Source organism: Puma concolor, chromosome C1 (genome assembly GCF_028749965.1).
Source record: "Puma concolor isolate L17-30 chromosome C1, mPumCon1.1.hap2, whole genome shotgun sequence".
NCBI classification, from domain to species: domain Eukaryota; kingdom Metazoa; phylum Chordata; class Mammalia; order Carnivora; family Felidae; genus Puma; species Puma concolor.
Genome location: NC_141674.1, coordinates 14,859,248 through 14,887,030, shown reverse-complemented (window position 1 = coordinate 14,887,030; position 27,783 = coordinate 14,859,248). Strand labels below are relative to the sequence as shown.

Below are 27,783 nucleotides of genomic sequence, written 5' to 3'. Positions count from 1 at the left end.
GGAGGAGCAGGAACTGAGGACATTCCCTGGAGAAGGGGGTGGTCCACCCACCACCTTGCTGGGTGCTCGGTTACCCCTTTCAGTTCCACACTGGGCCACCTCGAACCTGTTCATTGTCCACACTGAGCCTGGAGGCCCAGAATCAGGTGAATCGCGAGGCCAGACAGCCCAGTCCAACCTCACTGTGTAAGAGGAGGGAGGAGGCCCAGGTAGCCCACGCCACTGGCTCAAAATCACACAGAGAGAGCAAGTCCACGGTTGCTAAGAGGGAAACATCTCAGAGGCAGAAAATCTGGGAACGTCCGAGCACGGGGGAGCCTCCCAGCTCCAGGACACCCAGCAAGGGGAAGCCGTTGCCCAAACTGGTGCCAGGAGTTCACACTCTCAGCCTGACTGTTGTTTCCATTCATGGTGAGCCAAAGGGGGATGTCACACTCCTCTCTCCTGACCCTGAAGCTGGGCTGCTGGCTGCTGGCTGCCGGCTGCAGAACCACTACTTTTGGGCAGGGGTGTGTGTAGGGAGATAACGCTGTCCTTACACCTGCTTGAGGCCTTGGACACGAGAGCCTAAGACCCTTGTCCCTCTCAGTGGCACTGATTTTAAGCCAACACCCCAGACGGTCACCCTGCCCCAGCTGGGGTCGTGGTGGCCACGGTGTTGGTGACTGCCCAGCTTGGTTCCTCCCCAGAGGGTGATTTGGAAGCAGAACAGTGGGCCAGGCAGCAGGTGGGACTTTATATGAAGCCTCCAGCCCCTTCCCTCCCCTGGGGATAGATCCATTGCCTGCTTTTTGGAGCCTCAGCAGAAGGCCAGGGCAGAGCTCTGCTCAAGGGCGGGCTGCACAAGGGGCACATCCAGTGGGGACTCCTCTTCTTCATGCCCGAAGGGCATTCTGCTGGACACCCTCTCTCCCTCAGCCCCTGCTGCAGAACGGGCGTTTCTGGAGGCTTTGTGAGGCCGGGACTTGTGCCAGAGCCCATGGCTCCTTTCCTCCACAGGTCAGTTTGCTCTGTGGGGACCTCCAGACCTCCCTGAGGGGGCTTTGTGCCGGGGCCATGGGGCCTGAAGGGACGGCTGATGGAGACATTAAGGCCTTAGGGAGGGGGGCCTGTGGTTTCAGCCTGGGGTCTCAAGCTGGTAGACTTCCAAGGGAGTCTTCGGGGCAGAGATGACGGGGACCAGTCCCCAGGGAACCTGAGGCGGCCACAGGCCCACCACCACATGGTGTCACAGGTGGGCCGAGACAGGGAAGTCCCCAGGGGCTGTCTGCTTTACAATTCAAGCCTTCCCTGTCTTTGAATTAATCTCCCCTCCCCGCTGGAGCTGCTGGCCCCAAAGGCATGGCAGCTGAGCACTGGTTCTCTGTGCAAAGGGGGCCCTTCTCCCCCACAGTGGTGTGGCTGGAGAGGGTCCCCACTGCCCCCCGGTGAAGCCAACACGGGGGTCCCTCTAGCCCCTCAGGGCAAGCTGAGTTCGCCTTGCACAATTCTGGAAAGTGTGCAAATGACTTCAGGGGTCGCCTGGTTTCTCCTCTGACTTCTGCCAGCATGTCTATTCTTTTGGGACTATTTTTGCCCACAATGAAGCTTCGTTTCAACACGTCAGCTCATAGGGGGTCTCCCCTTATGTTCCCCGCCTCCTCTCCTTAGATAGGAAGTCACAGTAAATCTGCAAACTAAAAAAGACCGAGGGCTTTCCTAGCCCAGGGAAAAGGCCCCTGACGGACTCTTTTGTAACGTGTTGGGAAGGATGGTTCTCCAGTCAGTTTGTAGGTGGGATTTTGGGATTAGGGGTTCTGGACCGTCACTGTGGAGCGAGCAGAGGTGGTCTCCTCGTGCCTAGATGAGGCTCGCAGTTCTGGTTACTGGCAGCCTTTGGGTTCGCTCATCCACCCTTTTATTTGGCGGGGGGGGGGGGGCTTTGCCCACGTGACTCTCCTCCAGGAGAACTTGGGTTTAAACTGTATTTTCTCTCTCCCCACCCACGGCTCCCTGGATGTCCAGCAGAAAGGAACCTCCAGAGCTTCTAGAGATCTAGACCACCTCCCTCACCTCACACGCTTATTTTACAGGTGGGGAAACTGAGGCCCAGACAGGGGGCAGGGGCCGGCCTAAAGTTGCACAGCTAGGTGGTAGCAAAGTTGGGATTGAACTCAGGCCTCCCGGCTGCCAGTCCAGGGCTCTTTCTAGCAGCCAATATATTGGCTGTAGCTTCAAAATCTCCCCCCACCCAGGCCCAAATGGTCCCCTCCCTCTCCTCCCACCCCCCCCACCCCCCACTACACATAATTCGGGTTATAGCAAAGCATATCAAACTCCAGATTCTCGTCCCAATGCCGCAGGAGCACGAACAGCTGGCGGGCGGCCGCCTTGAGCGTGCCCCGCGTGCGGCCCTCGGGCACCTCCTGCTGTTCCAGCCACGAGTTGGCTTTGGCGGCCACCAGCTCCCACTCTACAAAGTAGGAGGCCGAGCTGTGCTCCAGCCACGCCAGCGCCACCACCGTAGCCCAAAGCTTCCCTGTGTGTTCGATCGCAGCCCTGGTCTCCCAGCCTGGCTTGCCCCCCACCAGAGGCTCTGGGGAGAAGCCATCACAGGACAGGTGCTGGGCCGAGGGGCCGGCTGTGCACAGCTGGGGACTTGGGGTCTTGGGCTCAGGCTGGCGGGTGAGGGGCACTCGGTGGCAGGTGAAGGGTGAGGTCCACTTGAGCTTCTCCATGGGGACGTGGATGGCCTCGCAGAAGGCTTGGTTGAGCAGGAAGGCTCCGGAGGCCAGCTGCAGAGACACCTGTGTGGGGGGGAGCCCCTCAGTGGGCCTCAAACTTTTCAGCCTGTGCAGCCCCGGGCCGGGCAAAAGCCTGGGTCCACACTGCCCGCCCGCTCATCTCCCCCAGCCTGCCCCTCCTGCCTGGGAGACCTGAGGGGTACCCAGGCCAATTAAGCCTCTCAGGATTGCCTGGTTCCTGGTCTGTGTCCCCACAAGACACTTAGTGCCATGAACTTAGGGACTCTGTTCATCCAGTTCAAGGTTGTCTCCCAGGGTCTAGCACTGTGCCTGGCTCAACAAATACTTACCGTAAGCACAGTGCTGTGCTACTCAGGATATTTGGAAATTCAAAGTGACACTATGCCTCGGGAGTGTAGGGACTGGGGCTGTGCGGTGAAAAGCTCACACCGCGTCCGTCTCCCAGCACCCTCTGATCCCCAGATATGCTGGGGCCAGGCCCCTTTGTTCCTCAATTCGGAGACGCCCCCGCCAGACCTGGGCACCTCACCCTGCCCGCAGCACGCCGGGCTGTCTGCAGAGCCACTTACTAAACACATCGCGTGTCCCTGGGGTGTTAATGTTACTCACTTGTGAGCTATTCCAAGGCTTATTTTTATGTCTTGAAAAATAAACACACATAGGTGGTGGAGTAGAATGCAAAATACCTGTGAATTTTTAAAGCAAAGACAGCGGATTGCAAAGAATGTTCACGATGCTGGTGCTGGATTCGAGCGACACTCTGAGGCCCCAGGCCCTTTCCCTGTTGGCTACTTGGGTGGGAAGGTGTAGGTCTTCTTCCCTTTGTGAAGGGGGAGGGGTGGGCAGGAGGCTCACAGGAAGGCCCCTCGGGGAGTGTGGGGGGCTGAGGTCTAGGGTCTGGGGCCACTCACCAGCGGGATGTAATCGAAGTTCTGGCTCCCTGGGGTTGGCTCCGGAGCCTTGGTCAGCGGCTTGCTCAGGAAGCCCTTGGCTGCTCGAGTCAGCAGCCTGGACTTGTGCAGATTCAGCCTGTGTGGGGGGAACCGGGGACAGGTGGCCGTAGCTGCCCCCATGGTGTCCCTGGGAATCTCCCCCCTCCCCCGTGCTCACTCAGCAGCTTCTGAAAGTCAGGGCCAGAAAGAATGTGACAGATGGCTTCCTCCGACCTCCTCATTTGACAGCTGGGGAAACTGAGGCCCAGGGAGGGAGGTTTGCATTTCCCGAGACATTCAGTGAGTTAGCGGCAGCCTGGACGAGGAACGTCCCGTATTCTTCTTCTGACCCTCTTCTGATCATGTATTCCTTTCAGCCCCGGGGGTCAGAGAGTCTTGGGGCAGCCCTCCCAGGGGATTTGCACCTGCATAGAGACCATGGACGTGTGGGGGCTTCTGCTGTGTGATGATGGGAAGATGGTGATATTTCTGGGTAGGGAGCCTCCTGGATCCCTTTCGGATTGTTCGCTTTTGTCTAAATGTCAGGCTGGGCCTGCTTTCTGCCTTTCACGCTAGGGGTGGCCCCAGGGAAGCTGATCCCACATACCTGGATCCAAAGAGACTCTCTGAGGCCTTCAAGGAAGACAGGGTATTGGTGGCCAGACTGCGCAGGGGACCTGGAGAACCACAGAATGACAGTTGGGACCTGACAGATGACCCTGTCCAATGGCTCACTCCCCAGCTGGGAAACAGTGACCCAGAACGGGGCAGGGTCCTGCCTAGGTCCCTAGGGATCCACGCTGATCATTAGGCTGTTTTTATTTATTTATTTATTTATTTATTTATTTATTTAAAAAAATTTTTTTAATGTTTATCTTTATTTTTGAGACAGAGAGAGACAGAGCATGAGTGGGGGAGAGGCAGAGAGAGAGGGAGACACAGAATCTGAAGCAGGCTCCAGGCTCTGAGCTGTCAGCACAGAGCCTGATGCGGGGCTTGAACTCACAGACCACGAGATCATGACCTGAGCTGAAGTCGGACGCTCAAACGACTGAGCCACCCAGGCGCCCCTCATTAGGCTGTTTTTGACCCAGGTGGTGTGGGGAAGGGTGAAACACGTGTGTCCACATATAAGAAATAGGCCTCCAAGTTTCCTTGGCTGGCAGCCGCTGGTATCTTCTGGAAGGTTACCCGTGGGGGCAGTGACAGTTTCTCATCAGCCCCCCTCACCCCCGAGTGGGGATACTGAGCTTCCTTCCCTGGAATATTGCTGGAGGATTCTAAGCAGAGTTAGGTGCTAGAATGCTCCCTCCGCTGGGAATTGGGAGGTCTGATTCCAGGCCTCGTGTTGTCACTAACTTGCTGTGTGACCTTGGGAAAGTCACTTCACCTCTCTGAATCTTAGTTTCCATGTCTTTCAATTAAGGATACTCCTATTTATCTCACACAGGGGCATTTTGAGGAATAAATAAACCACCAAAGACTTTGTTGGGCTAACACTCTCCTGGCTCAAGGATCAATCACTCCACTATCTTAATGAAAGAGAGAGCTGACTGCCTACTCACCTTCCGAAGCAGGATGCTTCTCGCGGCCCGGGGATGTGGTCTCTCTGAAGGGCGCACTGGGGCTTTCCTCCACATCTACAACAGAGGAACCGGTGAGGCCTGAGCCCCCTGGGCCCTCCCTTTCCCCACCTCTCCTGCCCCCCAAGGAAAGCGAGGGCAAGAATTCACAGTCCCTGGGGGGTAAGTTGGATGAGCAAGGCCAGGGTTTCCATCCATGTTTTATGGTCCTTCGTCTTCCAAAGATAACACCATCGCTCCACCGTAAGAGTCAGAGAAGCCTGGGTTCAAATCCCAACTCACCCATTGACTAGCTGTGTGACCTTGGGAAAGTTACTTCCTTTATAAACTGAGGTCGCAAATTGAGGATAATAGTATCTACCTCGCAGTGTTGTCTTAGGGATCAAGGGAGACAATACACAGATGATGGTGCCGGGTGCCTGGCCCATGGTAAGTGCTCAATAAAGCCCTGAGCTCAGACCCAGCAGAGAAGTGCAAGCAGGCCGGGGGCCTGAGGGTGGGGGGCAAGGTGGGCATTCGCTCACCAGGTCTGTGCCTCACTGAGAAGGGGCTCCTGCCAGCTCTCCAGAAGGCACGAGAACATGGCACTAACTTGTCAGAGGGCTCTGAGCTTCAGTTTCCCCATCTGTAAAATGGGGATAATAACTGAACATAGCTGGTTCAAAATGCATACTCACGGTGCTTATTCTTATGATTGTTTCAAGGGCTGGACAGTGATGGGCAATATACCATAAGGGAATTTCCAAAATATGGAAAAAGCTTCATGCATAAATGTTTATCAAAGCCTCTATGTCCCCTAGGAGGCCATTAGTGGCTCTGTGAGGGCCAGGAAGATCTGTTTATCGCTGGGGGTGCGGGAATAGCACAACAGTGCACCAGTGACTGAACGCCTGAGTGACGGAGGCACTGGGAGGCAACATGGCAGTTAGCCTCATGGCTCTGGAGCCAGACACTGCCTGGGTTCAAGTCCCGGCTCTACCAGCTGTGTGACATTGAGTAAGTCACTTAACTCCTCTGAGCCTCAGTTTCCTCATTTCTCAATGAGGAAGAGAAACCATGTCAGATAATTAGAACAGTGGCCAGCACACAGAAAGTTCTCAAGAAATGTCAGCCATTGTCATTCTTGGGGAGGGAAAGGGCTTGGGATAGAGTCAGAGTGTAGAAGTTATAGACACTTGGGTGTGAATCAGAGGTCAATTGAAAAGAAGGTATTTGTGGGGCGCCTGATGGCTCAGCCAGTTAAGCATCTGATTCTGGATTTTGGCTCCAGTCATGATCTCCCAGTTCATGGGATCGAGCCCAGCATCCAGCTCTGTGCTGACAGCATGGAGCCTGCTTGGGAGTCTCTCTCTCTCTCTCTCTCTCTCTCTCTCTCTCTCTCTCCCCCCTGCCCCTCTCCTGCTCCGCTCTTTCTCTCTCTCTCTCTCTCTCTCAAAAATAAACTTAAAAACATATAAAATTTAAAAAAAGAGAGAAAAGAAGGGATTTGTGATTTTGAAGGAAGCCATGGGCCACCAAGAACTGAGCTACGGAGAAATGAAAAGGTAGACAGAAATTTCCTCTAGACTGGAAGCCCGGCTTGGTTCAGGGGTTACAGCATGCTCCCCCCAGTTTTGGAGGCTCTGAGGGACCAAAGAAATGGCAGAGCTTTTTAATTCTGGAGTTACACTCTCTTCTACCCCTCACACACTGTTCCTTTTTTAACCCACCAGTGTCTGTAAGGACTTTCTAGTCTCTCAGGTAAAAAACGATCAGGATCTGGGTGCCTGGCCTAGTGGTCAGGTGGGACTTCTGATGTCCTTCCCATGCACAGAAGAAGGCAGCAGATCCTCACTGAACATGAGAGGGCACGAAGGAAAGTGTTAGGACCAGTGCAGCAGTTAGGCTGTCTTTGGAGGGACCAAAGGACACACGTACATTCAAGACACGCAGGGTGAAAGCGATCCCGTGAATTAGTGCAAGGCCACAAAAGGGTCGAATCATGAATGTTTAAGGACCCAAGCTGTAGGCACAAGGAAATCAGGCGAAGGCGGAAAGGAAGCTTTGGGAATCCTGACAGAAGCAGATGGTAGGACCCAACCAGATGAAACTGCCTCTTTGTTCCTGGCTTTCCCCCTGGTTTGTTAGCTGTCTTGGCATTTGCTGCCTGGGAGGACTCGGGAGACTGGAGTCAGAGAACGGCCACCGGCTTGGCAAACCGTGAAGGGGGAGACGTGGAGGGATGGCACGGGCAAGCAGGTGCCTCGCAGCTTGCTCCGCGAGGCTGTGTTGATGGTGGCATGCTTGGGCCATGCTGAGCCTCGGGGAGCCCGGGAGACCTGGCCTCACCCAGGCCCTGTGAGGACCCAGAGCGCAGACTCAGAGACTGGCCTCCGCGGCCTTGGACACGGGGCCCAGGCTTCAGAGCACGCCTGAGGCAGCTCTTACTCAGGTTCTGGAATTTGCCATCTCCTGCTGCCGAGTATTCCCCAAGGAGGGTCTGGGACCGTCTGAAGCCGGCAGAGGTTCCCCTCCGCTGTCGGGTCAGAACCTGAGAGCTGACCATCCGCCATGCAGCACCTTCACAAGGACAAGGAGAAGAGGGTCAGATGGGTACCGTTGTGTCAGTCCTTTGCCTCTCCCCCGAGGCTAGCGGGAATGATTCTGGCTTCAGTCTGTCACTTATCCAAAGGCAGAGAGACATTTTACAAGGCAAGACTGTGAACTTTGGAGCCAGAATGACCTGGATTTGAACCTCAGCCCCATCTCTTAGCAGCTGGATGGGGTGCTCACCACTCTGTGCCTCAGTTTTCTTATCTAGAAAATGGGGATAATAACCTTGCTGGGTACATGCTATTGCTGAGCTAGCGTTCAGAAAGCAGCAATGTTTTCTAGTTAGTTAAAAGGCTGGTTTTCTCAGGAACACCCCATTTTCCTTCTCTCTTAGTTTACTGTCCCAGAGACTGAGATCCCAGTTCCCCTCCCACAGGGAAGGCCCCTGAAGTTCTAGGGCCCCACCAATGGGGGATGGGTAGAAGACAGATGAAACTATAGCACCCTCGAGTATGTTTTGGGGAACCCCACTTTTGGAGAACACTAGTCTGTAAATTATGTCTTAAAAAATACCAAGGAGTTCTATGGGGAGGTAAATTTAGAAGATGCAAACTGCAGTCCATTCTCTGAGCCTCCTGATGTAGATTAACGTACTAAAAAAAGGCTCTGACAAGTTCTGCAATCAAAAGTTCCGAGCTTAATCCAGTGATTCCTAAATGTATTTCCTAACTAGTACTTCCTAGTTTTGTGCTGAATGGCCATGAACAGCACATGGAACTAGGGTACTGATTTCCTGGAGCACACTTTGGGAGGTACTGATCCAGGTCTTAAGGGGCTGGGGGACTTGGGTTAAGACGTGGGCCAGGTCCCCAAACCTTACAGGCTGTGGGCTACAGACACTAGGAGGACAGTCTGAGATGGGAGGGGAGGGAGAGACATCCTGAATGTCATTCAGGATGACAAAAGCCCGGTGAATGAGAATGCCCAGTGGAGGAACAGCCTGGGCTTCTGGCCAGAACTTGAAATGAGACATCTGAAAGAGGGAACGGGTCATTGATTATTTTGGTACCACAGATGAAAAATAGCAGGGGGAGTGGGGTGGGAGGGATGCACAGGAGAAATGAGGAGAGGCACATTTTGTTTTCAAACATTCTTTCAGGAGGTTTGCTAAAGGAAACAAAAAAGAAAAAAAAGAAAATGGAGGTGCAGCGGACGGGAAAATGAAATATAGGAAAGAAAAAGTACATATAGTTTATGCCCCTATGGAGGGTAACTCACCAAAAAAAAAAAAAAAAAACAAAACAAAAAAAACAACAACAAACAAAAACCAAAAACCAAAAAACCTAGAATAATTCCCCGAAGAGAGAATCTTTTCTTGTCTATGAGCCTGGCAGCATTTAGAAAGATAAGCAGCATGCAGTGTTGGGGAAGGGAGATTTCTGAACAACCTCTGGGCAGGGTCAGTTTTGCACAATACATCACAGTTTTCAACGGGCAGAACTTTGGATGTGCACTCTTACTTCTGAGAGTTAATTGGCCCCAAGGAGATAACCAGACAGGGGCATAAAGATGTTTTTTGCACCGTAATTTACAATAATCAAAAGGGGGTTAAACTGAAGGTCTAATAACACAGGGCTGGTGAAATAGGTTCTGATAAACCTTAAGAGGCGGCGGAGAGGAGCAGGAGGGAATACACACTGGAGGCAGAACGCTGGGATTCAAAGCCTGGCTCTGCCCCTCCCTGCTGTGTGACCTTGGGCAAGTAACTTAACTCCCTCTGCCTCTGTCTTCCCATCTGTAAAGTGGGGGGGGGGGGGGCTCATAACAGCATCTGGGTTGCAGCGCTGTTTTGAGAATTAAGTCATTTGCTGTAAAGTGCTTTGGGACGCTGTCTAACTGGCTGTTACAATGATGAAAGTAGAAAACCCTGCAGGTATTAAAAGGGTGATACAGATTCAGCTTCGTGGAAAGATATTTTCTACACCCATAGTTTGGAAAATGTAGCGCATATTGGTATGATCCAATTCATGAAAAAATTATCTGTCTTTTGATTTCTCTACATGTAGATATTCATAGAAGTCTGGAAGGATGGTCACACCAAGGAAGTAATTAGTACTCATTTCTGGAGGACTGTCAGTTCCAAGCACTTTTATTTATTTTAGGTCTTTCTGTATTTTGGAACTTTCTCCAGTGAGCACACATTGTTCCAGTTGGAAAAATACAATAAAATCATATTCACTTGGTGGGGAAAAGGGAGTGGGGTGGTTTCATGGCCTTCTGCAGAGCAGTGGGAAGGGGGCTCATGCGCCCCCCACCCTATGGTGACCAAGTCATCTGCCAGGGGCCCCTTTTGCTTCTAGGTCATTCCTTGTACTCCTCTCGGTGGGCCTATGCTCCTTTGTGTCTCAGTTCCCCTCTGCCGGCCAAGGGGGGCACTGCTTGTTCCTCAGGCATGCCCCAGCCACCCATCTGCCTTACCAGAGTTGGGGTACCCCACCACGGTGGGCAGGTACCGGCTCTCGCTCACGTCCACAGGAACAAAGGCCGTGTATTTGCTGATGATGTTGCAGGCCTTGCTGGTGTGCACAGCGTTTACCTGGTAGCGGCGGCTGGACCCTGCAGAGGGAGAAGTTGGGGGTCAGTGTGCAGGCTCGGAAAGTCCCCCTTGACGCGGAAGTTCTGGAAGCTAAAAGAAGGGCTAGACCAGTGGTCCTCATCTTTGGGATTAAATAAGCCTTTAAGGGGTGCCTGGGTGGCTCAGTTGGTTAGGCGTCTGACTCTTGATCTCAGCTCAGGTCATGATCTCAACGGCTGTGTGGGTTTGAGCCCCTCATCGGGCTCTGTGCTGGCAACGCGGAGTCTGCTTGGGATTCTCCCCTTCTCCTCGCTCTCTGCCCCTCCCCCACTTGGACTGCTTCTCTCAAAATAAATAAATAAACTTTAAATAAATGGATAAATAAATAAGCCCTTAAAATTGAGGGGATGCCTTGACCTTAGCCCCCACCCCAGATTATTAACCTCTGTCATCATTTCCTAAAAGGACATTTTAATGTCAAAGAGCTAAGACGTCTTAAGACAAAAAAGATAGTTACACTCCTTAAATAATTTCAGCATTATTAAAAAAATCCTCTAGGGGCGCCTGTCTGGTTTGGTCTACTGAGCATGTGACTCTTGATCTTCGGGTTGTGAGTTCAAGCCCCACGTTGGGTGTAGGGATTACTTAAAAATAAAATCTCAAAAAAAACCCCCAAAACCTTTCTGTTGTCTGTATTTTCCATTTTCATTTTGCAGCTATCTGGTAAAAACTTTGTAGCAGGACTTTGCAGGTTCCCTGACTGGGTGGGGACCCCTGGTCTGGCCCATTGGGACAATCTTGCTGAGAAGAATGAAAACCAGAGAGGGAGAGGGGCGAACACAGGGTCACACAGCGAGTCAGTGATGGATCTGAATCCAAGATGGTCTGACCCCAAAGCCCAAGCCCTTTCCATGGAACAGGTGAGCAGTCTCTGGCTTGCTGCCTCCAGAGGGCTGTCTGTGTGAGGATCCAAGGAGATAAAAGGAGTACAAGTGGTTCGTAAACTGTAAGGTGAGGTGCTCATGGAAAGAAAACGATGATATATATTAAACGAAAGTACAGGGGCGCCTGGGTGGCGCAGTCGGTTAGGTGTCCGACTTCAGCCAGGTCACGATCTTGCGGTCCGTGAGTTCGAGCCCCGCGTCAGGCTCTGGGCTGATGGCTCAGAGCCTGGAGCCTGTTTCCGATTCTGGGTCTCCCTCTCTCTCTGCCCCTCCCCCGTTCATGCTCTGTCTCTCTCTGTCCCAAAAATAAATAAACGTTGAAAAAAAAATTTAAAAAAAAAAATAAATAAACGAAAGTACAAATAATATAAAATATAAGCAATACATTATTGTATAAACAAAGCATGAACCTATAAATAAGTACTATTCTCTATGTCTATATCTATCTATTCTCTTAAGTGTGCACCACCCTGATCCCACGAGTCACCATCTTAGGAAAGTTTGTCCCACTTCCTGAGCTAAATTAGCTCCCCTCCCATCCCGTTATAGGATTTCTTGGATCCCTGTATTTCTTAATAGCACTTAGGACAAATGCACTCAATTAATTGTGTGTATAATTATTTGATTGATGTCGGCTTCCTGGCTAGTCCTTGTCAATCAAGCACTCGTAAGTAAGGGTAGGAATTGTGGTGGTCATCGCACTGTTCAGCTTCGAGCCTGGCCCCCCGCTGATCCAAAATCAATAAAATGGCCTTGATGAGTGAGGGAGTGGACCGACTGGGTTTGGGGGGGGGGGTTCCCTAAGAATGTGCGTCCCAGGGGAGCGGGTCAGGTGGGACAGGGCTGGCTCCATCGTTCTGTCTCTGGAGCCCTACAGGGGGCGCTGTAAGGGGAAGCCGTGGGGAGTGAGGGGGAATGGGGGACCTGTAGTAGAGGGGAAGAAGGAAAGAGAGGAAAGGACGGATCACCGGAGGGGGTGAGACGGGTGGAGGAGTCCCTGGGGAGGAGAAGGTGGCTGGGGGATGGGAGCTGATCAGGAGAGGATGGAACACCTGGCTGTGTGTGTGGGCGGGGGGAGGTGGAGGGAGGGCTGGGGGGTTGGAGGAGAGGAGAGGCACTTGGAGGCCGCAGTGTAGGGAGAAGAGGTGGAGCATAGACAATGGCAGCTGTGGGAAGATGGAAAGAGCTGAAGCCAGGGGAAGGGAGCAGATCTCCGGGTGGGTGGGCCGGGAGGGCGACGGGGCATTGGGCGGGGCTGTGTGGAGGGGGCCGAACGCGGCAGCTGGGAGGGGGAGGATCATGGTGGGAAGCGTGGGATGGGCATTGGGCGGGGCTGCGGGGAGGGGGCGGATCATGGTGGGAGGAGTGGGATGGGCATTGGGCGGGGCTGCGGGGAGGGGGCGGATCATGGTGGGAGGAGTGGGATGGGCATTGGGCGGGGCTGCGGGGAGGGGGCAGATCATGGTGGGAGGAGTGGGATGGGCATTGGGCGGGGCTGCGGGGAGGGGGCGGATCATGGTGGGAAGAGTGGGATGGGCATTGGGCGGGGCTGAGAGGAGGGGCTCCGGGAGGGCAGATAGGAGTACGCAGGCCGTGGGGCTCACCTTGCTCGATCTCGTTCTCGCGCTCCGCCAGCTGCTCGAAGTCGCGGATGATGGCGCGGGCCGCCAGGTGGTGGAAGGTCTCGCTCCACAGGTCGGCCTCGTGTGCCCCTCCCCTCTCCGGGCCGGGGGGCCCCAGCTCAAAGCTCACTTCCCACTGCAAACGTTGGCTGTCGCGCAGGCCCTTGACCACGGCCTTGCCCAGCACCGGGCCTGGGGTAGGGGGCCTGCTGGGACTGACCCGATCCTCGGACTCGGCCAGGGGTTCCCAGTCCGAGGACGTCTCGGTCTCGAAGGTGGAAGGGTGATGGGACGGTTCTGCGAGTGGAGGGACAAGCAGGTGGTGCTCTGGGCTGGGGCACGGAGGGTCAATCCCTAGGGACATCATTCCTCCCCAGGGGGCAGACATCCCTAAGCAAGTACTGTCTTCCCCGACCCTCCCCACCTCAAGGAACACAGGATTCCTTCCCTAGGACAGCTGGAGGGTATGGCTTCTCCCCAAAATGGGGCAGACCCACCTCCCAGGAATCCAGTACTTGAGGTGGCCAGATAGAATGGTGTGGGGACACTTGGGCGCAAGAATGCAGCCTCAGGGACATCTGGGATCCTCACAGCCAGCCCAAGGGCTAGGTTGATTGGGAGAGTGAGGTTCTCTGGCAGGGATGGGCAATAACGGATCCTTCTCCCTCAAGGGCACAGAGGAAGGCATTTGCCATCAGTCCTATCATCTGAAGGTGAAGGATTCCTTCCTGTCCCCAGTCGGGTCCTGGACCCTGCAGGCACTTACCCAGGTCCCCAGGGCTACGGCTGTCTGAAGCAGGCTTCAGGTTAAACCCAAGATCGGGCTCTTTCATGGGGCTCCAGGTCTGGGTCTCCTGGCTGGAGGGCAGGCTGGGCTGGCAGCCTTGGGGCAGCAGAGACGGCCTGCGGGCACCTGGGCCGCGGAGTTTGGGGCCCTGGCTCAGGTCCGGACCGCTGTTGAGCAAGGGCTAGGAGTGCAAGAGGGAAGGGAGGAGGCTGAGCTCCTGGTGGCTGCCCTCTTCCCTCCACCCCTAGCCACAGCTCTTTCCCTGGGCACTTCAGCTCCTGCGGTTCCCAAGGACACATAACCTACTCTGTACTACCCATGAGGAACCATCAACACAAACAATCCCAAAGCATGGATAAAGCCCAAAGCATGGAAAACCATGGAAAATCACATACCATGGATAATACTCTAAATCCACTTTTTTTTTTTTTTTTTTGCCATAAAGTTTAAAACTTTGTGTGTGTGTTGGGAGGAGGCTAAAATTATCAGCGTTTTCCTTATGTCTTCTCATATGTCATGCTTAAAAGGTCTTTCCCACTCAAAAAAACTCTTCTGGAATTTTTATGATTTATTTTTGTTTGCTTAAATCTTTGATTCACATGAAATTTATTTTGGTGTCAAGAAGTAGAAACCAGCCTTTTCCTTGATTTTCTGAGTAGTACAGATCTCAACACTGCTTCCTGAATATGGTCCATTCATTCAGTTTCTAGGGTTTATCAGTTCCCTGCCTCTCTCCTGTCAAAGCTCTCATGTACATTTGGTTTTATTTCTGGACTTTCTCTTCTGTTTTGTGCATTTAATCTGTCTGTTCTTGTGCTGGTACAAAAAAAAAAAAAACATCAAAAGGCAAGGGATAAACTGGGAAATATATTTGCAACATGCATAACAAAGATCATTTTCAAGAAAAAGCGCTTGTAAATCACTGGGGCAGGAGGGCAGAGGTAGAATGTGGGTTCAGGGTATCTACAGGCAATTCAAAATGTATCAAATAAACCCATGAAGAAATGTTCTGCTTCATGAGCATTGCTCTAAATTAAAATAAGTTATGATTTTTTTCCGTTTTCCAGATTGGCAAATACTTAAACATTTGATGACACACATTGTGGCTAATTGGGGAGACAGGGTAGGGTCTCTCTCTTGGACTGTCGATGTGGGCGTAAGCCGGTGCACGCCTGTGGGAGGAACCTTTAGCAGTGTGCTATCAACATGAAATGTGCACAGGCTCCTTTGACCCAACAATTCCATTTTCAGAAATTTAATTCTGTGGAACACACAAGGATGCAGATATCTACGTGCACGTACTGTAGATTTGTTGCAGTATTGTTTGTAAAAGTGAAAAATCTGGACCCTGCAAAAACGTGCATCAATAGGGGTTGACAAATAAGTTATTATGGTAGATCCATACAACGAAACGCCACACAACCCAGAAATCAAAGTGGCAGATCTCTTCCTACCAACGTGGTAAGCTGTCCGAGATCAAACATATTTTAAAAAAGTAACTTGCAACTGTTCGGTATTTTGATTGTGGAGATAGTTACAGGACTATGCGTTTGTCAAAAGTCACAGAACAATTCACCAAGAAGAGGAATTTTACTGTATACAGAAAAGTGAATTAAAAAGGGGCACCTGGATGGGTCCTCCAGTTAAACGCCCGACTTCGGCTTGACTCATGATTTCACTGCTCCTAAGTTTAAGCACCATGTTGGGCTCTCTGCTGTCAGCACAGAGCCCGCTTCAGATCCTCTGCCCCCCCCTCCACTCGTTCTCTCTCTCTTTCTGCCTCAAAATAAATAAATAAACTTAAAAAAAGACATTAACAAAGTAAATCAGAGATTTACTTATGGACTTTGGAGAGATCCAATAATAATTAGATAGATTGGAGATTTATAATGTGATTCTTCAAAACGTGTGTGTGTGTGTGTGTCTTTGTAGTACTTCTGAAAGGAAACACTGAAAATCCAGTGGGTTTGGGCACAGGGAAGGGGTGATGTTAGTTTTACTTTATACCTGACTGCACTGTTTGAGGGTTTTTATTGAAAACTCTGAATGTGTAGTGCTTCTGTAATTAAAGAGTATTAATTAAAAATGAATTTTGTGCCTCCGGGAAACTTGCTATGCTTGGTAGGGGGAGCGGATTGGGAGAGGCCAAAGGCACTTACAAGGTGAAACAGAGAAAGCGCCTCTTAGGTTTTAAGGTCAACAGTTAACCATGGAATCTTCCTCATCTCTATCAAGTATTTACTGAGAAGAGGACTGTGCCTCTCCATTAGATGGGGACTCCTTAGGGCAGGGGCCGGGGTCCTCCTTCCCATCTCCTCTGGGGCTGGGGACAGTACAAAGGTGTGGGAGAAGGAAAAGACCGTTGGTCATTGTTAGGATGTCCCTGATGGGAGCTGGTACCCAGCCAGGGCTGCTGGGTCCCAAGGGATCCTTAGTCCCCCTCTCCCATGACAGACTGGGATTCCCCTCACCCCTGCCCCAACATCACAGCCACAGCAAGAAACAGACGCTGCTACAGCTTCCATGGTAACAGATTGGTCTAAGATGCAGTCCTTCACCCAGCCAGAGGCTGCAGGGAGTGTGTACGTGTGTGTGCTTGCATATGCATGTGTGTGCGTTTGTACCAGCATGCTGGGGAGAGTCAGACTGGAGAAGCCAAGCAGGGGCTCAGGGAGAGACGAGCAAAGATGGGCCAGAAGCAAGCAGGAGGGAGCAGATGCTAAGCTGCCCAGAGCTCTCACCAGGTAGAGGTGCATCTAAGGGACACCTACTGCATACCAGCTGCTGCTCCAGGGCACTTCATCTCTTATCAGCCATTGCCTGCAAGAGCCTTCCACTACAGTTGGCTCTCAAAAAAATCTGTTGATGGCTGTTATTAGCTCAATCATCTGTACAAGCGATTCTCCCCATTTCACAGAAGGGAAAATCAGGGCTCAGAGAGGGTAAGCAACATGCTTAAGGAGCAGAGTCTGCCTGAGTCCAAGGGTAGTGTCTTCCAACTGGCTAAGCACAGACAAGGGCCGAGGTGGCCGAGTCTCTGCCCTGGGGGGGAGGGCAGGAGCTTACGGAGGGGCGGGGATGGAGGGGGCGGTGGGTGGCATGGGAGAAGTAACGGCTGCTTTTATGGAACCAGGACCTAATGATGACAAAGCTACATGAAACCCATTCCTAAGAAAATGGGAGAAAGGCATGCAGATAATAAGAAACCCCAATCTGGTTTAGGACAGTGTTTCTCTGTCTGGTGACTCTACCCTCTTCCCCAGGGGGATTTGGCAGTGACTGTTTTTGGTTATGGTGATTGGGGGTGCATTTCAGTTGGTAGAGGCCAGGGCTGCTGCCAAACATTCTACAAAACACAGGACAGCGCCGGCCACAAAGAATTATCATGTCATAGTGCTGAGGCGGAGACACTCTGGTCTAGCTGAATGGCGGGTGACTGGTCCTGCTCTGGCTCTAACTCTGCAATGATCTCTGCCAGGGGTGAATGTGCAACACTTAGGATTTGCAGAAGGTGCAGTGTGATGGAGGGAGGGAAGCAGGAGCTTTGTAGGGAGAGGGTCCTGGGTCACAGTCCCCCGACTGGCTACATGACCCTGGATAAGTCACTTTACCTTTCTGGCCCTCAATTTCCACATCTGTACAGAGTGGGGGCGGTCAGCTCCCCCACCCGCTTCGATGCTCCCTGCTGGCTGGGAGGTGTTTGTGTGCATGGAATGAGTGATGTCACTGGCCAATGGGTACCATTATTAGAAAGGGGGTCAGGCAGGTGAAGATCCAGAAAAATGAAGAGGAAGTGACTTGTTTGGCAGAATAGGATGTGGCAGAAAAGGCCCCATCCTTGTGGCTAAAGCAGGACACACAGCTCTCTCCCCATCTATGGTCTCCCCCAGCTCCAACTTGCCCTGCTTGGTACCTGCAGATCAATCTGCCACCACGAGGCCTCTGTGCTGGTCTGGTTGGTGAGATCCTGCGGCTTGGCTTTCCGCAGTGGGTATCTCCTGGCAGGCACTGTGGGGTCGCTGGCTGTGGTGGCCCTTGGGGAAGGCTTGTGGTTGGTGATCTGGTTGGTGCTATATGCCCGCCGTCGCTGGGAGAAGTCCAGACCTGGGTAGGGTGGTGACAGGGGAGCCATCAGGGTGGAGAACAGTGGGGAAGGAGAGAGGGGCTTGTATGCTCCTTTCCTGCTTGGAACCGTCTTGCATTTTCTACCTCTTGCCTGGTGAAAGATTTGCAGGTGTCTCGGCTCACCTGGCATTTAAAGCCTTGCCTAATCTGGTCCCAATCCATCTACCCAGCTACTGTCCTTTCTGCTCCTTTTTCAATGTATTATGTGCTCCAAATATGCCAGATGAGTAATCAGTTGTGTATGTGTTTTCTAGGTGTCACACTTCCACATCTCAGGTCCATTTCTGCTGCCTGGAATCTCCTCTCTTCCCGCTTCTAAGAATCAGTGCCCTCATTATGTCTTTGTTGATATCCTCTACCGATGTGTCTTTTCTTGGGACCCTCACAGCTTGTTAAACTTTCCTGTGGTCCCTGTCACTCTGCTTCTATCAGAGTTAGGGCCAATTGTATCTGTTTCACTAGGCGGAGAGCTTCTGAAGGACAGGAGTCCACATTTGGGTTATCTTTGCTTCCCAGATCTGTGTTGGGTAGCCTAGCCTTAGTAGGTGATCCCTTCTCTTTCTCTGCCCCTCGTGTGATTCTCTCTCTCCACCCTTGCTCACTTGAGCCCCCCCCCCCAAAGTAAGTAAGTAAATAAATAAATACCTAGGACCAGAAATTAACACCATAAAGAAGTTTTGGGTCCAGACAGCTCTCAGACCCTTTGTCTGTACCCTCCCCCTCTTTCAAGTTTCATGATTTGGCCAAATTGTTTAAAGTCGCCAAGCCTCCATTTCATCATCTGCAGATAGGGAGAGCAGTACTCATCTGCACAGCTGCAGTGAGATTGTTTGTATAAAACAGCTTAGCACATAGTAACTGCATAGTAAAATGTAGCAACCATGGCCTCCCTGGAAGAGAGAGTGGAGCACAAGCTAACCAAGATTGGCGATGGGGTCTCCGGTGGATGGCTGGGCATCTTTGGGCTGCCTTGGGCTGCAGGGCGCGCCCATGCCCCTGACACAGTCCCTGCTGTCTGGGCTGGGCCCCTCGTCCTGTGAGTGGTAGAAGACAGAGCTGCTGGACTCTTGAGAGTGCAACATGCTGTATCGTCTCCTTTTGTCCTGGAGGGAGGGAGAGAGAAGAGGGCAGAGAGTGAGACTAGGTGTCGGAAAGAACATGTGCAGGGCAGCAAGCATGTGACAGGAGGTGACAGACATTCAATCTTTGAAGATCTGGAATAACAGGAAAGCTTTTTGCTTGCTTGATTTGTTTAGGCAGACTTCTGTTTAAGAGATGGTGAATGGCATTGACTCTCCATATCATTTATACTATTTATATTTTTAATTATCTTATTTATTGAAACATGTTTAAAAATGTCATTCTAAATGCCACTGCTGTCTCCAAATAGGTCATCAAAATTAACAGAATGAACCATCTGTTCCTTCCATTCCATTCTCCATGACATAAATATATATATAAAACATAAGGGCTTTGGAGGGTCACTTTTATTCTACCAAAGCTGGACTGTATTACTTACATTTATCAGTATCTTGAATTTTGCACTTAAAACATTTTGGAAATCCTGCATATCAACTATTCTTTTTAACAATTGACTGAATAAATATTCTCCCACCCCTTATTTTTAAGCATTCACTTTGTGGCCATTTATTTTTGCCGCCATAAAAAATTGCTATGGTGCATCCTTGGGCACGAATCCATTACATCACTTTTATTTCTATGTGTTAGATTCTTAGGAGGGATTTCTGGGCTGAAAAGTTATGTATTTCAAATTTCATTAGTTATTTCTAGATTGCTTTCCAGGGGGAAAAGTCATGTTTCCACCACGATATACAAGGGTACCCTTACCCAACAGCCTTGGTAAGAGTGGGAGAAAATTTGCCATTCTCATGAGTAAGGAAAGGGAAGGGATTTGATGGTCCCTTCTAGTGGTAGGGTCTGCTGGTGATCTGCTGCCTCCAGACCTCCGAGAAGGGTCTATACTGTTCAAAGACTGACCAACTTCTCCCTGCATTTGAATGCCCTGCTCTCCACAACACATTAACCATTACCCTGACCACGATTCTTAGGAGATTCTATAACATTCTAAAATCTGGAAATTGCACATAAAATTCTAACTTCTCTTGTAAGACTGAAAACACATTTAACACAGAGCCCACATTCCTGCATGGGAACAGTTTGTTAGAGCTGGGTAGGGACCATCCAATTTAGATGGGTGCATGCTGTCCAATTTGCCATATTCCTTATCACTCCTTATAGCCTTTCTATGGACTCAGTGATCACTGCTACCCTTCATGGCATTTTCCCTTTTATTTTTATAAGTTAATTTCAATCATTTTATACCTGCACAATCCCTCTAGGCAATGAGTTTGTGACTCCTGCTTAAAAATAAAACAAGAGGACAAATCCTTCAAGCAGGAGAGGAGAGACTCACTAAAGAGGGAAGATGGATGGGGAAATAGCTTCTCAGGCAATCTCCCACATTTTAACATGAACTCCACCTTCCTTATAGACATTCCTCACTTTTATCTCACGTCTGTCACCACATACAAGAGAATTATCCATGTAAATAAAACACAAACTCATCTGAGGAGACATGACCTGAATAGAGTGTTTGGGGAAAGAAACCTGAACGCAGTTATTCTGAAATGAATTGTTTATCAAAATCATCTTGAGGAGATTATATAAAATATAGGTTCCTAGGCCTTACCCTCAAAGACTTTGATTCAGTAGGCCCAGGTTGGAGGTTGGAGTCTGCATTTTAAGCGCGTTACCCCAAGTTTTCTGCTGCAGGGGATCTTAAGAACCATGTATTGCGATGATAGCACTTAGCCAAGCAATGTCATCATGACCACATGCCCTTGGCCTGGCCACCATGCCCCACAACTGTAAACACCAGATCCAATTAGTTCCTAGTTCCCAGTAGTCTTTCCAGCTAAGGATGGCTTTGTGGGCAAGGTTCTGGAATGTCTAAGATACTTACATATCTGGGATGGGAGATGTATAAGGAGGCATCACACACAATGCCATACCCCACCAGCCGCTCTCCAGGGAAGAGGCAGCTGGTGCTGACAGGCGAGATTAGGACCTCGGTGGTCTCAGGGAAGACCCACTCCACAGTTACATCACTCAGGACTGGGGCCATAGCCTTCTTCAGGGATTTGATCATCTGTTGGGCAGAGTCAGAACACAGGTTGGAGGCATGCGTGAGCAGGGACATGCACATAGGAGGAGCACCCACAAAGATCGTGTGGGTATGAACACGAGAGGGTGTGAGCAGAGAAGACACAGTGGGCTTTGGGGTGGCTTGTCCAACAGTGAACATGCCTCTGAGCTTCTTAAACTACCAGAATGCTCCTCTAAGCCTAGCATATTATAATGGGAAAACCCAAGACCCAAAGTAAGGTTGTGACTAGCCCAGGGCCCACAGGAAGCTTGTGTCAAAGCGTGGACTGGAGAGTGATCTTGAGCAAGTTAATTTGCCTCCCTGGGCCTCAGTTTCCCCACTGGTAAAGTGAGTTAGTAATTTTCAACTCTCAACGTCATTGGGAGGATTAGCCGAGATACTGGATTTGAAGTAGCTGCCTCATGATAAATGTTCAATACATGTCATCTGTGGGGGTGGCCTGGGTGACTCAGTCAGTTGAACATCTGCCTTCAGCTCAGGTCATGATCTTGCAGTTTGTAAGTTCGAGCCCTGTGTTGAGCTCAGAGCCTGGAGCCTGCTTTGGAATCTGGGATTCCCTCCCTCTTTGCTCCTCCCTCACTCATACTTTGTATCTCTCTGTCTCTCAAAAAGTAAATAAATGTTAAAAAAATTTTTTTTAAATGGAAAAAGTTTCCATGCTTCCGGATAGGAAGAACAAATATTGTTAAAACGTCGATACTATCCAAAGCAATCTATATATTCAATGCAATCCCTATCAAAATAACACCGGCATTCTTCACAGAGCTAGAACAAATAATCCTAAAATTTGTGTGGAATCAGAAAAGACCCCGAATAGCCAAAGCAATCTTGAAAAAGAAAACCAAAGCAGGAGGCATCACAATCCCAGACTTCAAGCTATACTACAAAGCTGTAACCATCAAGACAGCATGGTACTGGCATAAGAACAGACACTCAGATCATTGGAACAGAATAGAGAACCCAGAAATGGACCCACAAACATACGACCAACTAATCTTTGACAAAGCAGGAAAGAATATCCATTGGAGTAAAGACAGTCTCTTCAGCAAATGGTGCTGGGAAAACTGGACAGCGACATGCAGAAGAATGAACCTGGACCACTTTCTTACACCAGACACAAAAATAAACTCAAAATGGATGAAAGACCTAAACATAAGACAGGAAGCCATCAAAATCCACGAGGAGAAAGCAGGCAAAAACGTCTTTGATCTTGGCCGCAGCAACTTCTTACTCAACATGACTCTGGAGGCAAGGGAAACAAAAGCAAAAATGAACTACTGGGACCTCATCAAAATAAAAAGCTTCTGCACAGTGAAAGAAACAATCAGCAAAACTAAAAGGCAACCGACAGAATGGGAGAAGATATTTGCAAATGACATGTGAGATAAAGGGTTAGTATCCAAAATCTATAAAGAACTTATCAAACTCAACACCCCAAAAACAAATAATCCAGTGAAGAAATGGGCAAAAGACATGAATAGACACTTCTCCAAAGAAGACATCCAGATGGCCAACCAACACATGAAAAAATGCTCAACATCACTCATCATCAGGGAAATACAAATCAAAACCACAATGAGATACCACCTTACACCTGTCAGAATGGCTAACATTCACAACTCGGGCAACAACAGATGTTGGTGAGGATGCGGAGAGAGAGGATCTCTTTTGCATTGTTGGTAGAAATGCAAGCTGGTGCAGCCACTCTGGAAAACAGTATGGAGATTCCTCAAAAAACTAAAAATAGAACTACCCTACAACCCAGCAATTGCACTACTAGGCATTTATCCAAGGGATACAGGTGTGCTGTTTTGAAGGGACATATGTACCCCCGTGTTTATAGCAGCACTATCAACAATAGCCAAAGTATGGAAAGAGCCCAAATGTCCATCGATGGATGAATGGATAAAGAAAATGTGGTATATATATATATATATATATATATATATATATATATATATATACAATGGAGTATTACTCAGCAATCAAAAAGAATGAAAAGTTGCCATTTGCAACTAGGTGGATGGAACTGGAGGGGATTACGCTAAGTGAAATTAGTCAGAGACAGACAAAAATCATATGACTTCACTCATATGAGGACTTTAAGAGACAAAACAGATGAACATAAGGGAAGGGAAACAAAAATAGTATAAAAATGGGGAGGGGGACAAAACAGAAGAGACTCATAAATATGGAGAACAAACAGAGGGTTGCTGGAGGAGATGTGGGAGGAGGGACGGGCTAAATGGGTAAGGGGCACTAAGGAATCTACTCCTGAAATCATTGTTGCACTATATGCTCACTAATTTGGATGTAAATTAAAAAAAAATAAAATTAAAAAACAAACAAACAAAAACGACAGCTGTGGTTTAGCACCAGCTAGGCTGATTTCTTCAAAGGTACTGCAAAGCTGGAGAAAAATGATTTGGGGATTGTGGCAGCCAAAAAGGCGCACTCCCAGATCTCCCTCGGAGGAAGACTGTGTTCTTTGCAGAAAGGCATGCAGTTAGGTGATAGTCTCCAGATGTAATGCTCCAGCTTCTGAGCCAAGACCACACTTCTGCCTGGAAGCCCCGAGGCAATGGCTGAGCAGGGTGGACCTGATGTTTCAGCCTAATCTGACTACCTAATGGGAGATCTTTGCTCCAGAGCTCTCTGTTGGGTCCTTGCTGAGACCTTGCCAGACCTGCAGTCAGGCTCTCCCTTCTCCATGCTGCTTCCCTTCCTCCCTTTCACAGGCATGCAAATGCATCATGGGCTGAAGAGTGCTCCTTCCTGCTTCTTCCTCTTTCCTCTTTCATAGATATTATCCCCCAGTGAACCTCTTGCACTCTTAACTCCAGAGCTGTCCCTGGTTCCTGGAAGACCTGGGCTGACACAGGGTTTTTCTAAGGGTTGAGTTATTTGTGCCAACTGTGCAGAAAATGGAGAGAAGACTATAATCCCTTTGATTTCTGGGTCCTTTAGATTTCTTTTGAGCCACCATTTGTCACCATCAGGAATGTGGTCAGAAATGACCCCAAACACAACTCGTATCCATAGAGGCAGTGACTCTTTCAGAAGCCCCTCTCCTGCCCAGCCAGGGGATGGAGCATGTAGATCCGGTGACTGGAAACCAGTGGATCTAGTTTCCTGGACTAGCTCCAGAAGGTGCCTGCTCTGTGGCCTCCACCTCTCTGATCCTCACTGGGGTGTAGTGTGGCCTAGCGGGGAGCTCAGACCTGGATGAAATGAAGTTCCAGCTCCACCCCTGAGGTACCAGCACCAGAAGAGACTGAGCCCCTGTCACCCACCTTGGGTTGCAGCCGTTCTCCCTCCATCAGAAACTCAGCACTGCCCTTGGACACAGTTGCCAACCCTTTCACCAGTCTGTGGCACACGTTCGGTCCAATTCCAAAGCTATAGCACCTGGGAGAAGGGGAGGAGAGAGGCTGCTACTTCTGGTCCTCTGTGCCACCTTTGTCCCTTTGGTGGGGAAAGGGACAGAGCATGAGCCGGCAGAGCTATCTCAGAGCTGGTCCTAACATCAGGCAGAGGGTGTAGGTGAAGGAAGAGGGCCAGCAGCAGGCACTCACATTCACAATAGCCCATCAACCCCCACCCCAGGACAGAGTCAAAGCAGCAGGAAGGACTTCCTCTGACAAAGCTGCCCTTTGGAAGCAGAGGTGTGGGCATCTCATTCCATCTGAACTCTTGAGGCAAAAAGGCAAACTCTGAAGTCAGCTACACCACCCTGGACGCAAAGCACTGTAGGAATTGGGAGTTCTCTCCTCCCCTTCTGGCACTTTCCATGATGCCCTGGTTCAGCCACCCCCAGCCCAGGGCCACCCAGGATAACCAAGCCCTAGACCTTCAGCCTGTGCCCACCTGGTGGAGAAGGCATGGTTTCGCACCAGTTCTAGCACCTTCCCGGTGTTGTTGATGGCACCGTCCGTGATCAGGAAGAGAATCCGTGGGTGGCCTCGGTGCACTGGCTGCCGGATGATCCACTTGAGCGGGGAGAGGATATTGGTGCCACCCATGTCGGCCCGCATTCTCTGGATGTTATCACAGGCCATGGCCACGCTCTCCTGCAGGGAAGTGCCACAGGCAGGGAAGGTAGTCCCCAGGATCACCATATGGCTCTGAAACTCCAAGCCCCCTGGAGGATAAGCCCTTTGTTTCCCTAGATCTTAGTTGGGTCTCGCTGGATTGACTCATATTCCCAATTTCAACCCTGTCTGTGCACAGGAGGAATAGATGGCGACTCATTTGGGGTGATTCTGCCCAATAACACCCCCTACCAGTGCCCTAATGCTGTTGATGGTGTGTTCACTTACCTTTGTGCTTTCTTTGTTCCTCATTAAAAATATAAACACCCCTTAAAAGGTAGCACATCAAGCCCCAACTGCTCAGCACAAATGAGGTGTCCTTTTCTGATGAGCAAGGCAGGAGGTGTAGTGATATAAGAACATTACACTAGAAATCTCAAGACTTGAGTCCTGGCCTGCCTGGGATGCTAACTCCCTATGGTGCTTTGAGGAAATCAAAGTACCCCGACGTGGGCTTCAGATCCCCCTTCCCCTGGATCAATACTGTGAAACTCAACTGGCCAAGGACTGCTGTATCAGATGGATGTCACTGCAGCAGGAACAGATTCTCACTGGACATCAGATGTCCTGCTCCCGATTCACGAAGATGCTTTTTCAACCCCCATGATTGGGGTAACGGCATATAGCAAAAGTGTTGAAATGTATATGTCCCTTTTGAACCAACAGAACTAAGGATTTATCCTAAGGGAATCATTAAGGATGGGTACAAAGTCTTTGCTACAAAGATGACTGAATAGAAAAATAAATAGAAGCAATTTAAATGCCCAACTGTAGGGATCTAGTTAAGTAAGTCCCGATTTACCTGTGTAGTGAAATACTAGGCAGCCATTTACATTATGCTGCAGATTAATATTTACTGGCACGGAAATATGCTTATGATAGGCTGTTGTGTTGTGGCAGGTCTAATCCTATCTTTATTAAAAATGTGTGTAAATACATAGAACAAGGTCTGGCAGGCTTTATACTAAGCCTATAACAGTGGACTTTCTTTCTTCTTTTTTTTTTGTGATGTGATCATGGGAGATTTAAATTTTTTTCTTTTTGATTATCCAGATTTAGAAATTGTGGGACAATCAATATATAATTTTTAAAAAATATTTTAAAAACCCATAAAGTTATTTTTCACTCAAAAATGTTCTTCCTTCCTCTCTTCTCTCCCTCCCTTACTTTCTTTCTTCCTGTTCCTAGGTCTGGATAGGATATGCTCCAATTTTGAACATGCTGCTGGGGCCCCAGCCCTCTTGTTCTAAATTGTAGTTTGAACCTTGTGAGTTCTATTCTTAGCCCACCTCCCCACCTATTCACTCCACAATCCCCTTTCCATTCCCTCCTTTAGCTCAACCTTGCATGGGTCCATCGTTCTCTTGAAACAGAGGCTTCAGTGAGTGGCAGGCCTAGGATATATCTTATCTCCACCCCTTCCTTGTATCCCCTCTTTGTGCACACCTACACTTTGCCTAAAATATTCCTTATTTTATCAACATTTATTTATTTTTGGGACAGAGAGAGACAGAGCATGAATGGGGGACGGGCAGAGAGAGAGGGAGATACAGAATCGGAAACAGGCTCCAGGCTCTGAGCCATCAGCCCAGAGCCTGACGCGGGGCTCGAACTCACGGACTGCGAGATCGTGACCTGGCTGAAGTCGGACGCTTAACCGACTGCGCCACCCAGGCGCCCCAAAATATTCCTTATTTTAAAGAGGAGACAGGGTGCCTGGGTGGCTCAGTCAGTTGAGGGTCCAGCTCTTGATTTTGGCTCAGGTCATCTCAGGTCATGATCTCATGGTTGTGGGATTGAGCCCAGCATGGAGCTTGCTTGGGATTCTCTCTCTCTCTCTCTCTCTCTCTCTGCCCCTCTCCCACTCATGCACATGTGTGCATGATCTCTCTCTCTCTCTCTCTCTCTTAAAATAAATAAACTAAAAAAAAAAAAAAAAAAAAAAAAGAGATGTTAGAAACCAGCCTACCCAGAGATAGCCTCCCTGGTTCTCTGCTTGCGGGCATCACTGAGGTGCCACGTGAGGGATGGCTTCTGAGGCTGGCCTCAGGGTTACCTGCTCCTTCTTTTTCTTCTTTTCCTCTGCTCCTCACCACCCATCCACTCCTGGACCCAGCCCTTCCCCCTCCTTACCTCACTGTAGGTCTGGCTGGAAGGGAAGAGGGTCTTAAATGTGGATCCAAACCCAATGACATTGAAGAGGCAGGCCGGCATGAGGCTCTTAAGAGCCACCAGCATGGCATCCTGGCAGGCAAGAAAGGGATGTTCAGAATTCAGAAAGGAGCTACGACCTTTGCCACCACACACCAGTGTTCTCATCCCAGCCAGAAGCGGCCTCCAGGCAGGCCTTCCACCCCCCGCCTGCACCCAACATTGCCTTCTCCCTCAGATCTAGAAATTTGCTGACAGGGAGACCAGAGGCTGGACCAAAGCCATCATCATAAAACTTCTCACCCGTGTAGCAAGCCTGACTTCTCAAAGTCCTTCTATTATATTTGCCAGTTCCCTTTCACCTCCTGCTGACCCTGAGAGTTGGGGAGAGCAGAGAATATCCATTCCCTTCTGCAAAAACAAAATCAATGTCTAAGGGAGGCATGTGGCTGGGTCCAGGGCACACTGTTGATGGAACAGGCTTCTGGCTTTCATCCAGGGCCTTCTGCA

General features: G+C 50.0%; 1 protein-coding gene across 4 annotated transcripts in view; it reads right to left on the bottom strand.

Moving 5' to 3' along the window:
* Nucleotides 1-2,279: 2,279 nt before the first annotated feature.
* VWA5B1 (von Willebrand factor A domain containing 5B1) overlaps nucleotides 2,280-27,783 on the bottom strand; it is a 60,545-nt gene continuing 35,041 nt past the window's right edge. For 3 of the 4 annotated variants that reach the window (XM_086715866.1, XM_086715867.1, XM_086715869.1), the window contains 14 exons: nucleotides 27,256-27,366; nucleotides 24,899-25,101; nucleotides 24,325-24,439; nucleotides 20,828-21,013; nucleotides 18,764-18,947; nucleotides 17,633-17,823; nucleotides 13,699-13,900; nucleotides 12,915-13,229; nucleotides 10,270-10,407; nucleotides 7,687-7,818; nucleotides 5,242-5,316; nucleotides 4,284-4,353; nucleotides 3,656-3,773; nucleotides 2,280-2,786 (listed from right to left, as the gene is read on the bottom strand). In XM_086715866.1, coding sequence (XP_086571992.1) covers nucleotides 2,280-2,786; nucleotides 3,656-3,773; nucleotides 4,284-4,353; nucleotides 5,242-5,316; nucleotides 7,687-7,818; nucleotides 10,270-10,407; nucleotides 12,915-13,229; nucleotides 13,699-13,900; nucleotides 17,633-17,823; nucleotides 18,764-18,947; nucleotides 20,828-21,013; nucleotides 24,325-24,439; nucleotides 24,899-25,101; nucleotides 27,256-27,366 — 2,547 coding nt within the window. The remainder of the gene's footprint in view (nucleotides 2,787-3,655; nucleotides 3,774-4,283; nucleotides 4,354-5,241; nucleotides 5,317-7,686; nucleotides 7,819-10,269; nucleotides 10,408-12,914; nucleotides 13,230-13,698; nucleotides 13,901-17,632; nucleotides 17,824-18,763; nucleotides 18,948-20,827; nucleotides 21,014-24,324; nucleotides 24,440-24,898; nucleotides 25,102-27,255; nucleotides 27,367-27,783) is intronic. The other variant, XM_086715868.1, reaches the window with a different exon arrangement.